This window comes from Aptenodytes forsteri, unplaced genomic scaffold (assembly GCF_000699145.1).
Source record: "Aptenodytes forsteri isolate BGI_AS27 unplaced genomic scaffold, ASM69914v1 Scaffold109, whole genome shotgun sequence".
NCBI classification, from domain to species: domain Eukaryota; kingdom Metazoa; phylum Chordata; class Aves; order Sphenisciformes; family Spheniscidae; genus Aptenodytes; species Aptenodytes forsteri.
The window spans coordinates 3,751,048-3,762,668 of record NW_008794431.1 but is presented as its reverse complement, the minus strand read 5'-3'; the positions used below and the strand labels follow the sequence as shown (position 1 = coordinate 3,762,668).

Here is an 11,621-nt window from a genome sequence, read left to right as displayed (position 1 = left end):
TTTTTTTTTTTGCTTTTGCTTCGATTTTATCCCCCCCCCCCCCCATTTGAGGAATGCTAAAGGGGTAACACTCCCAAAACACTGTAAACTTCAGAGAGCTATTTGAAGATGTAAATTTTTTTTCACTTTGTTACAAAGTGGTAAATATGTTTGTTTTCACAGATATTGGAACTTGTGCAATAACAGCTATTCCTTTTGGGAAATCAAAAGTTCTTTTTACTTTGGAAGAGTTGGATGAGTTTGCTTTTGTGGATGAAACAGATCAACAAGCTGTTCCAGATGTAACTCGAATTGGTCCTAGTCAAGAGAAGTGGGGTTGGATAATGTTTGAGTGTGGAATTGAAAATTTAACTATAAAAGGTAAGGCTTATGTAGGCTTTATATTATTTTGCTTTATGAAACTGCTAACAATTCTGTTGTTAGGTCTTCTAGTTTAGCAATTATGTGATTAGAAATTGCTGAATATAGGTGATACTAAATAGTACACTTCTATTGTAAATAAATTATATCACATAGTGGATTCTACAGTAAAGGAACTTTTAGTAATCAATACCACTTATGACAGTATATGAAATAATTCTATATAAACCGGTTTCAGCAGTTTCTGAACTTAGAAATTGGTAGAAATTGATGCTTTCACGGATCACTTAAATGACCTTGCAGTTGTGCCCACAGTAAGTGTCTGCATATAGGGCCAGAGTTTTGCTTTGGGGGGGGTGCATGAAGCTAGCTTGAAAAAGAGAAAAACCCCAGTGTATATGTATTTTCTGTCATCCAAGCTATTCTTTTCATGGAATAGTGTTTAAAAACAGTCTTCATGTGAGTACTCTTCGTCTACTTGGAACAAACTATCAGAAGCTCTACAACTAGCTGTTAAACTGTTGTATTAAAATTGTAGTGATAAATTGTTGTGTAAAATGGTAATGCACTTTGTTTAACCAAAATTGTATGTATTTCTCCTCTTAAGTGCATATCTTTTCAAAGGGACGTAACTTACAGAAGTTTATGCATGGCAAACATTTACAGTCTTGGTGTGTGTGCTTTTATAGGAGGAAGACAATCTGGAGCAGTATTGTATAATACGTTTGGAGTCATGGGTAAATCAAGAGATACAGAGAGAGGTGGATTGCTTGCATCAAACAACTCTTCAGATTCTCCAACTGGTAGTGGTTATAATACTGATGTGTCTGACGATAACCTTCCTTGTGATAGAATAAGTCCCTCTTCAGATATTAATGGAAATTCAGTTTCAGATGAGCAGGTATGTAAATACTATGTAGAAACAATCGGTCTTGGGTTGTCTTTTTTGAAAGCGATAAACATTCATAATAAGAAATGGACAATTTAACAGATGTCTTGTTGTGCCAACTGAATTCGTACTGTCTGCATGCACACTAAACTTCCAGCTTTCTGCAAGGTGTCTTGGTATTGTCTTGGGAGAGTTGGTGGACAGCATTAGTTTATTTTTCTTTGCCTAAATGCATATGAAACTATTTCTTACGAACAGTGCACACTATGGTATATTAGTGCCTTTCAGTGTAATCATTTTGGAAAACAATTTCACTTTTGACTTTGTCTTTCCTTTTTTAAGGACGAAGGGGTTGAATCTGATGATCTGAAAAAAGATATACCCTTGATGCCTCCTCCCCCTGACTCTTGCAGCATGAAGCTAACAATCAAAGAAATTTGGTTTAGTTTTGCAGCCCCTACCAATGTGCGCTCTCCAGCCCATATATTTTCAAGGTATAATTTTACCTGATTTAGAAGAAAGAAAACTACTCCTTTTTTAAGGACGAAGGGGTTGAATCTGATGATCTGAAAAAAGATATACCCTTGATGCCTCCTCCCCCTGACTCTTGCAGCATGAAGCTAACAATCAAAGAAATTTGGTTTAGTTTTGCAGCCCCTACCAATGTGCGCTCTCCAGCCCATATATTTTCAAGGTATAATTTTACTTGATTTAGAAGAAAGAAAACTATAATTCTGCTTTGTTAAATTGCAGTTGTATTCGGTAAATTCTGAAAGTAATTTCAATAATTTTTGAAGCTTCTCTGGAAATGAATATTTTGGATTTTACATATATCACAGTAACTCTTGCTTTGATTCTTTAGTGTCGTCATTTATATGGAAGTGTTGCTAGAAAATTTTTAGTTAGCTATGATTAAAAGAAGAAAAGAAAGATTAAAAAAAACAAAACAAAAACAACAACCAACAAAAAAATAAAAATTAAAAAAAAACAAAACAAAAACAACAACCAACAAAAAACTTCCAGTGAGACTGAAATGTATGAAGGAGAAAGGCAGGGTAGGGTAGTTGTTTTGAGTAGGAGAGATGCTAGAGAAGAGAACAACTCGGTGCTTTTGGTATTCAGCCTGATGCTTAACTCATGATCTTACTGCCATTGCACTATAAAGTTCAAGATAAATCTTTCTAAGATATTTTTTCATACTGTGTTTGTAGAACAAGCCAAATATTCTTATCTGTCAGTAGTTTAAGCTCAGTATATAGCTATAATTTAGAAAATACTCATTGTGGTTTTCATAATGTTCTTGCCTCAGCCCTTCAGCAAAAGCCCTTCATGATGTATTGTGTAACAGTTAATGTGGGATTCAGTCAGTGATGAGATTCCAAACTGTATTTCAGTAGGGAATACGAATGGGAAAAGGAGGGAATAGCGGTAGCAGGGGTGGATGGAATCATGAGTGTGTGTGCGTGGAAAACAAAACCTGCCTTAGGTACTTCTTGCCAATTTTCGTTTTCTGGGCAGTAAGTCTGTGATTGTTACTTTGTAACACTGTTCTGTCATATTCCACCTGTTTGAATGTCATTCGTAATAGCATTAGAAAATCTTGCTAATTGCTTCTGCGGAACGTGAATACCTAATTCTTTTTATTTTTCTCAATAGGCAGCTGAACCTCCTGAGTACTGCAACACCTGCAGTCGGTGCTTGGCTTGTTCCCATTGATCAAGTGAAATCGTCATTAAATAAACTAGAAACTGAAGGAACCCTGCGAATCTGTGCTGTTATGGGTTGCATTATGACAGAAGCTTTAGAGGTAAATGACCTTTATAAAATCAATAGGCATATCGGAACAGAGCAGTGTAGCAGCTGAACCTCCTGAGTACTGCAACACCTGCAGTCGGTGCTTGGCTTGTTCCCATTGATCAAGTGAAATCGTCATTAAATAAACTAGAAACTGAAGGAACCCTGCGAATCTGTGCTGTTATGGGTTGCATTATGACAGAAGCTTTAGAGGTAAATGACCTTTATAAAATCAATAGGCATATCGGAACAGAGCAGTGTAATATGTAATATATATTTATTTGGGATTCTGGATTCACTGACAAACTCATAGCACCTCTTACGAGCCTTTACTTCCAGTATTGGTCACAAGAACTCACTACCTGTGCTTTTTGTGCAAAATCTAAATTTCAGTGGAAAAAAACTAGTGAGGAAGTCTTGCGCTTCTTACAGGAGTGCATCTTCAGGTAAAATAACTGGAGATTCTGCCTTTTGAAAGGGAAGAGTAAGAAATATGGCTGTAGCATCTGGTATGTTTTATGAAATATGAAAGTGTGTTGAATTATGAAACATTCAGGGTATCTTGCGGGGGAAAATGTGAATTTCTGTGCTCCTGCAGCGTATTGAATCAGTGTTTATTGGACCCGCTTGTTAGAGGAAGGGGGAGGGCAAGCATAGTGAGGGTGAAATGTTCTAGCAAGAAACGCAAAATAGACAAGTTTTTTTGTTGAAACCGAGGATTGGTAGGGCTTTTACGACGAACTGGGTGTTACTGTGGTTTGCTAAGGAGCTTTCTTGTGTGTACGCACTTTTCTGCTGTTCGTTTACTTAGCACCATCTAGTGGGAAGATTTTGAGGTGGTACCTGTTGTTGAGATCCTGCCTTGCATTGTAAGATTGACGAGCTTAGTGTCAGGCTAGTTTTCTGCTGTACTCAAAAATCAACCTTTGCAGCAGTCTCTTATTGCCGCCTCCTTTCCTGTTTCTTTTCCTACCCATTTTCTAGCATTAAACCAAATTAGAAAAGTGCCTGGTTTTCCTGTAACTAGGAATAAGCAGTTTCTTTGAAAATCTCAGCTAGCTGTGCATATATGTCTATTAGTCCAGGGGTGACTTTACAAAGTCTGCATTTTGAATCCAGCCTTCTGTTTTATTACTTCATATAAATAAATAAGCATCAAGTATGATTTTTCACATACCACTGTTTAAAATAAGGTAGGTATCCATGTGGCAAATCTTTGTTGCAGAAGTTCAAAATGGGGTTAGAAGCTTGTGATACCGTAAGTGAAATCTTGTAGTTCATGCACGTGTTCTGTTTGCAAGTACGTTCACATGTGAAAAATTGTTACATTTTAATCTAGAATAAAAGTGTGCACTTTCCTCTGAGAAGCAAGTACAACAGGCTTACCAAAGTGGCTCGTTTCTTGCAAGAAAATCCTTCTTGTTTACTGTGTAATATATTGCACCATTACCTTCATCAAGCAAATTACTCCATTATTGAGGATGCCACCATGGTGAGTTACCCTGTAAAAATGGAAATAACTCAGTCTGTTAGTTTCAAATGTACCAATTCTCAGGTCTTAAAATAGGTAACAGTTTAAGGAAAGTTAACAAACAAGAAAATATACCCCAAACTCGTATATATCCTTAAATTGATAAGTAGATATGGCTTCTCTCACTTCATTTTTCTTTCAGATCTGCTGTTTTTGTTGCGGCCTGTGTATATGCATAATTTTTATCGAGCTATTTTATTAGTAAATACATGAGAAATCATAGCCCAATAAGGCATGTCTTTAAAATTGTTAATGGCCTTTTTATCAGATCTCACTTTTCTTAAAGATAACAGCAAAGTAGTAAACATTTGCATCTGTAGTTTTGAAATTGAATAAATCTCAATTATTAAGGCAAGTGCATGCACTGATTAGCTTATTCCAAATTCTCTCCTTCAGAACTAGTTTTCATGTCTTTTAGAAATACTTGGATAATGCAGACAGTTTAAGAAAAGAGCTAGAATTGGAGAAACTTTAAGGCTTAAGAATCTAATCTTTTTCTGGGTGGCTTTTGAAAGTAAATGTCTGGATTGTAGTGGCAAATAATTGTTTGAACAAACATATTAGGCATAAGGAGGAGTGTTTGTTCCTGATTTTGTGTCATTTTCATAATCCAATTCCATGGCTGTCAGATTTAAGCACTATGTTTTTCAACATATTCAGCTGAGAGCCCAGTGATCAGAAATAGCAGTTTGTGGCAGAAATAGCACTGCTTGATTTGTGTTCAAAATAAGAAGCTTTTTTTTCTCTTTACAATTACAATTCAGTGATGTAATCAAAACAATCCCTATTTTTTGCCTCAAATTTATGTTTTTAAAATACTGCTTACCAACAACGGCAAAACCCTCATCTTTTTAATTTCAGTTCTGTTTCTACAGTCAATCTAGTGCTGTCGTGAGTTTTACTGCATAGTTCAGAGCCCTATAATTACTTAAGTACTTTTAGTTTCATATTTAATAAACGTGCTTCTTGTTGTTTATTTTTGGCCCCTTGGGCTAGATCCTCAGGTCATGTAAATGAACATATTTACTCTGTTCAGTGAAGCTGTAATTTTTATCTGTTAGCACCATGGCTTCTTATATCTGAATGGACGTTGTGTGGTGCCAGCATGTTTCTGTCATAAGCCCCTTGAGCACAAAGATTTAAGGGAGTTCTGACTTCCCCCCCCAGTTTACTTTAAAATGCTGTGATATGCATTTTTAATTTTTGTTTTTCTTTAAGAGTGACGGCCTTCCTGCCTTAGTAACCTTAAAGAAAGGTCTAGTTGCCTTAGCAAGGCAATGGATGAAGTTCATTGTGGTGACCCCAGCTTTTAAAGGAGTCAGCTTACACAGACCAGCTCAGCCAGTGAAATTGCAGACAAATGCCTGCCATGAGCATGAGGATGGACTTGGATTAGACAACGGAGGGGGTCTCCAGAGTGATACAAGTGCTGATGGAGCGGAGTTTGAATTTGATGCAGGTATTTTTGTGTTCTTCTGTCTCCATAAAAATTCATAGGGACAAGTATCTCCTCTCAGAGCATTTGTATCTTCTTTAGTTTTAATGCTTGAATACATTACATGCTGCTTTTTTAGAATCATCAAGCTGCTTTTTTAGAATCATCTTCATTTTGAAGCAGCTGCTGACAATTATAATTATAGTATTATAATAATTCTTACTTGTTTGGGGAAAAACAAAGCAGGAGACTTCTTTTTCTTCACATGCTTTGTCTTGTTATTTATGGCACGAAATACATCAACTTAATTATTTGCTAGCTTGCAATTAGGATTTTGTTGTGCACCTTCTGATCTTAGTTAAGAATTGTAACATGCAATTCTATGAATTCTCCCAGGTATAGCTTCAAACCTACCTTCTTATTTGTTCTTTATGATCACATATTGTCATTAAAAAAAAAATTTTCCTCATTTTTACTACTTCATATGTGGTAGATTTCTGTTGCCAGCTTACACATTGCCAATTTAACATAAGCTACTGATTTAGCTTTGTATTTGATATAGAGCTGACTTAAATAAGAACCACAGAAAGGAAGGGCATAAATAACTGCGTGTTGTTGGAACACTTTTTTTTTGCTGTCTTGAGTTGACTTAGGTTTTTTGTGTTTGTAGCATCTATATAGTGTTACTGTTCTCAGAAATACAATGTTTGTTTTTCTTTTCTCAAGTAAGAATTATGCCACATTGAGGAAAAAAAATTTAAAAAAATCAGGAGGAGAATCTGCTTTTTGTTAAAAGCCAGGCAGAAGTTATCAGCTTAAAGACAGCAAAAACAAAGATGTTTGCGTGTGAAACTTGTATGTAATCATACAGTATGATGGACATTTTTTGCGCCCTCCTCTAAAATATCTGTTTTGGTTGAGCAGAAACATACTGTTGGAACTGGTGAAGTATTTTAATTTTTTTTGCTGTGTATATTCTCCTATTTTTCCCCAAGAATTTTGGAAGTGGCAATTTTGCTGCCTTGTATAGATTGACTTAGAGATGGAATTCATGCAAATGTAAGCATCTTAATTCAAAAAACGATCAGCCGTGCCAGAGTCAGCAAAAGAAAGTGAAATTTGGCAACTTCCTTTTGATCTGTAGCACAGAGCAACAGTTGTATGACATTAGAAGGACAAAAAGATTTGTACTTGGATTATTAAACAAAATCCTGTAGGGCCATGTCTGAGGTTTTCGTATTCGTCTTAAAATTCCCTTGAATTCCCTAGACAGCTGTGTGTAGGTGCGTGTCAGAATTTGAAAGTTCATGACTGCTTGTAAATAAATGTACCTAATAACAGATAATCTTGTTTCCCCATATATATAAAAATGAGAAAAATTATTTGCTTGATTCCAGCTACTGTCAGTGAGCATACAATGCTCCTAGAAGGAACAGCTAATCGCCCTCCACCTGCTGGTGGCTCTTCTGGACCTGTAACTGGTGCTGAGATCATGAGGAAATTATCAAAGACTCACACTCACAGTGATTCTGTTCTGAAAATAAAGGTAAGTTTTCAGTGCCATGCACGAGGGGAAAATGGTTTGTAGCTGGCCTGTTCAGAAGCAATTCTGTAGACTGCAGATGAATCAATGCTTGTCTAAAAAGTAACCATAACTACCTATAACTGTAACATGTGGAAGGTATGCTCCTTACCTTATAAAAGTGATGCTCGATCAGTTGGCCTATATTCTACATATGTTTATTGTTTTTCTTGCCAATTAACTTCAGAGCCACGCTTAAAAACAATATATATGTGCATCCTTTAAGGATGTACATTAACTTTTCTGGCTTTTAATCTATTTATGGAAGCAGAAATGAGGATTTAACTATGATTATACAAAATACAAGATTGACAAAACTCTCCAATAACTTGTATTAAAATTAGTGTGTTTTTTTAATTCCACAAGTTGTTCAGAAAACTGCAAGATTTTATTTTTATCTCTGCTTTCTGAACAGAAAGAGTCTGTGAATGTTTGTGTGTTTGGGGGGTTGGTTTTGGTTTCTTTTGGTTTTGTGTGCTGGTTTGGAGGTTGTTTGTTTGGGGTTTTTTTGGTGGGGTTTGGGGGGTGGTTTTGTTTTGGTTTTGGGGTTTTTCTTTAAGTCATTTGTTGTCTTCTGTATGTATGTTAGGTAGCTTGGTGGCTTGTAGTGATTCCTTTCCAGCTGTGGTTTTTCACAGAATGATTGAGGTTGAAAGGGACCTCTGTAGGTCATCTTGTCCAACCCCCCTGCTCAAGCAGGGCCACCTGGAGCCAGTTGCCCAGGGTTATGTCCAGATGGCTTTTGAATATCTCCAAGGATGGAGTCTCCATAACTAGTGACAGTGCTCAGTCACCCTCACAGTAAAAAAGTGTTTCCTGATGTTTACAGGGAACCTCCTATGTTTCAGTTTGTGCCCATTGCCTCTTGTCCTGGCACTGGGCGCCACTGAGAAGGGCCTGGCTCCATTGTCTTTGCATCCTCCCTTTAGGCATTTTACATACATTAGTAAGATCCCCCTGAGCCTTCCCCTCCCTAGGCTGAACAGTCCCAGCTCTCTCAGCCTTTCCTCATACGAGAGATGCTCCAGTCCCATAATCATCTTAGTGGCCCTTCACTGGACTCTCTCCAGTATTTTGCTCTTGTACTGGGGAGCCCATAACTGGACACAGTACTCCAGGTGTGGCCTCACCAGTGCTGAGTAGGGGGGTAGGATCACCTCCCTCGACTTGCTGGCAACTTGCTGTCTAATGCAGCCCAGGCTGGACAGCCCGGCATGGGCACACTGCTGCCTCACATTCAACTTGGTGTCCACCAGGACTCCCAGGTCCTTTTTTGCAAAGCTGTTTTCCAGCTGATCAGACCCCAGCATATACTGGCGCGTTTGTCCCCTGTAGCAGATAGTTACCTGCTACTATCACTTACTGCTCCCTCCTGTTGGTCTTGCATGGTTTAGGGTTAAGTGACCCAGATGCTTTGCTTGAAAGCACGTCTGGCTCTTCATCAATTTTGAGGGCAGAGGACCTGTTTCGTAGTTTTAAGCCTTTAGGTTGACCAGGAGCCTTCCTCTTGGTGCCAGAAGTCCCCAGCTTCCGTTCTTCACCTTCCCCAGAGGCTGCACTTATATACAAGGGATGGAAGGGATTTGGTCTTCAGACGAAGACCAAATACAGATTAGGCTTATGTTCAGTGGTATGTACTGTTCCTTCTGCAAACTTGCTTTAGGTGAATTCTACACATCTGCAGTTCCATTTGTTACTTGTTTAGCTTTTTAAACTGTTTTTACACATAAAATTATTTTAATACTTGAGAATTCAATAGCACCTTTATGCACAATACCTGCATGGTGTATAGCCTGCCCCAAGTGAAGTGCTACTTGTCCAAAAGTTTGCAGGAATGAGAATTTTGTAGTTATTGTGTTCCAATCTCATACTCAGATCAAATGTCACTTCCTTTTTGCAGTTTACACGGTACTTCATTAGTTTCTTTGTTTTCTCCACAAGGGTATACATCCGTATCATTCCTTAAGTTACACTAGTGGAGATACAGCTACAGATTCACCAGTGCACGTTGGCCGTTCTGGAATGGCAGTCAAAGAAAGTCCAAGAAAAGAGAGTCTGCTCAGCTATCTTACTGGGAGTTTTCCTAGCCTGCATAATCTTTTGGAAGGGACTCCTCAAAGAAGTACAGCTGCAGTTAAAAGTAGTTCTTTAACAAGAACAGGTATGATTTAGCATAAGTAAGCTAAAGGGAGGGGAAGGGAGGATTGGTTTTATTTTAATGATTTAGAAAAGGTACTATATTTTCACTATGAGTTATCATTTCTGTTTAAGATCCCACCTCCCCCCTCCTTCCCCCCAAATAAGAATCATAGCAGTTCCTAGGCATTGCTGCACCATACCGTTTCCTAGAAGCAAACAGTGAGTACATCAGGTTGGGAAAAGAAATGACAACTAACAAAATAAATAAAATATTTTCCTTTTACTTAGCCTTACTACTTTTTGAGTATAATGCATAATTACGTGAGTCTTTCTGAATGAATAAGGAAATGAAGTGATCATTCTGTATTTGTCATTTTTTCATGACCTTGTAAGTAGCTCAAAAATGGACTAAAACTAATGTTCTAGTACCTTAGTTTGTGTATAATAATTTGCAGATTTTTAGTAATGGTCTTTTGAACAAATGTATTTTGTAGAAGTTTGAAATGCATACATTGACATTTTTATGTTCTGTATTATTGTTCAGGAGTGCATTGTTACAATTTATGTAAAGAAAAACAGATGTTTGATACTGTGTTTTCTCTAAAACCTCTCTCCTGTGCTGTCAGGGAATGAAATATTATTCAGAAAAAAAGGTATTTTGGTTTCTTAACGACTCCTTTCCTCTAATTAATAGTAGAGATGAACAAATGCAAAGACACTTGTAGTGCAACATCCATTAGTGTCATAGTATAACTTCCATGGTAGCACCTGTAGTGCTGCTTGACACATAATTTACTGGAATGAACCTTGAGGATTAGGCTTATTTTAGTAGTAAATCTGTATTGTCAGTAAAATTATGCTGTGTTCCTGGTTTTTGCTGACTTTGATACAACAAATGCTAAAGCTTCTGATTTATCTGTATAGGAAATACTGTGGCCACAGACATGTTATCTGAACATCCTTTGCTGTCTGAACCATCTTCTGTGAGTTTCTATAACTGGATGTCCAATGCTGTGGGCAACAGAGGAAGTGTAGTACAAGAAAGTCCGGCCACCAAATCTGGACACAATAGTCTTCCAACAGGTATGGCTAATTATAGCTGAATTTAAGAGATTATTCTGGGTTGGCTGTTCCTGTGTTTACCATATTCTTTCTGAAAGTAATTGAGCAAGGGACTTAAGTTCAACAGACGTAAATACTACTTGTGGGACTTCTCAGCAAACTAGAAAATGAACAAATGTGATTTAAGCAGAACTGTTGTTTTCATTTCCCTCACTCTGCCTCCAAAAATTTAGCTTTTTCTTACATTTGGAACTGTAAGTGTAGCTTCCAAAACCATGTGAGGCTGCAAAAAGCTAAGCCACAAAATCATCCTTAGTTGCAGAGTTCCTTGGATTTTATTAGTTACTTTTAATCTAATTTGCATATGCTGTTTTTGTAATGAAGACTTTGTCCATTGGAATCCTTGCTCTTTCTCAGTTCAATTTTGAGACTAAACATAAACATTTGTTTTGAAAGTAACATTCTTCTTCAGGGATGGGAAGTGGTCACCTGGTGTAAGGGAATGGAGAAAAGAAAATATATGTTACTGAAAGTCTTAAGTGTATTAAAGAAACAGATATGTAACAACTTATTGCAGCTTATTTATTGTTCTTGTAAGCCTGTCATCATTCATAATCCTCAAATGTGTGTATCTTAATTTTCATTTTCACTAACACTAAATTTGAATTTTTCTTCTATTAACAGTCTTTCAACCATAATGTATTAATCTTAGCCAATAATAAGTTGTTTTAACTTGTTTTTAATATTGAACAAATAGTCTGATCCTACAGAACGTCTTTGTGCTGTACATATTGCTTAACTGGTGTGGCTGCTCTGTAAACTGGAATGT

At 37.1% G+C, this 11,621-nt stretch overlaps 1 protein-coding gene across 1 annotated transcript in view; it reads left to right on the top strand.

Moving 5' to 3' along the window:
• KIAA1109 (KIAA1109 ortholog) overlaps nt 1–11,621 on the top strand; it is a 125,034-nt gene that overhangs the window by 56,727 nt on the left and 56,686 nt on the right. The window contains exons 34-42 of the mRNA XM_009289501.1: nt 163–360; nt 1,050–1,261; nt 1,592–1,743; nt 2,906–3,056; nt 4,383–4,535; nt 5,793–6,033; nt 7,407–7,555; nt 9,533–9,752; nt 10,655–10,813. Of these exons, the coding sequence (XP_009287776.1) occupies nt 163–360; nt 1,050–1,261; nt 1,592–1,743; nt 2,906–3,056; nt 4,383–4,535; nt 5,793–6,033; nt 7,407–7,555; nt 9,533–9,752; nt 10,655–10,813 (1,635 nt within the window). The remainder of the gene's footprint in view (nt 1–162; nt 361–1,049; nt 1,262–1,591; nt 1,744–2,905; nt 3,057–4,382; nt 4,536–5,792; nt 6,034–7,406; nt 7,556–9,532; nt 9,753–10,654; nt 10,814–11,621) is intronic.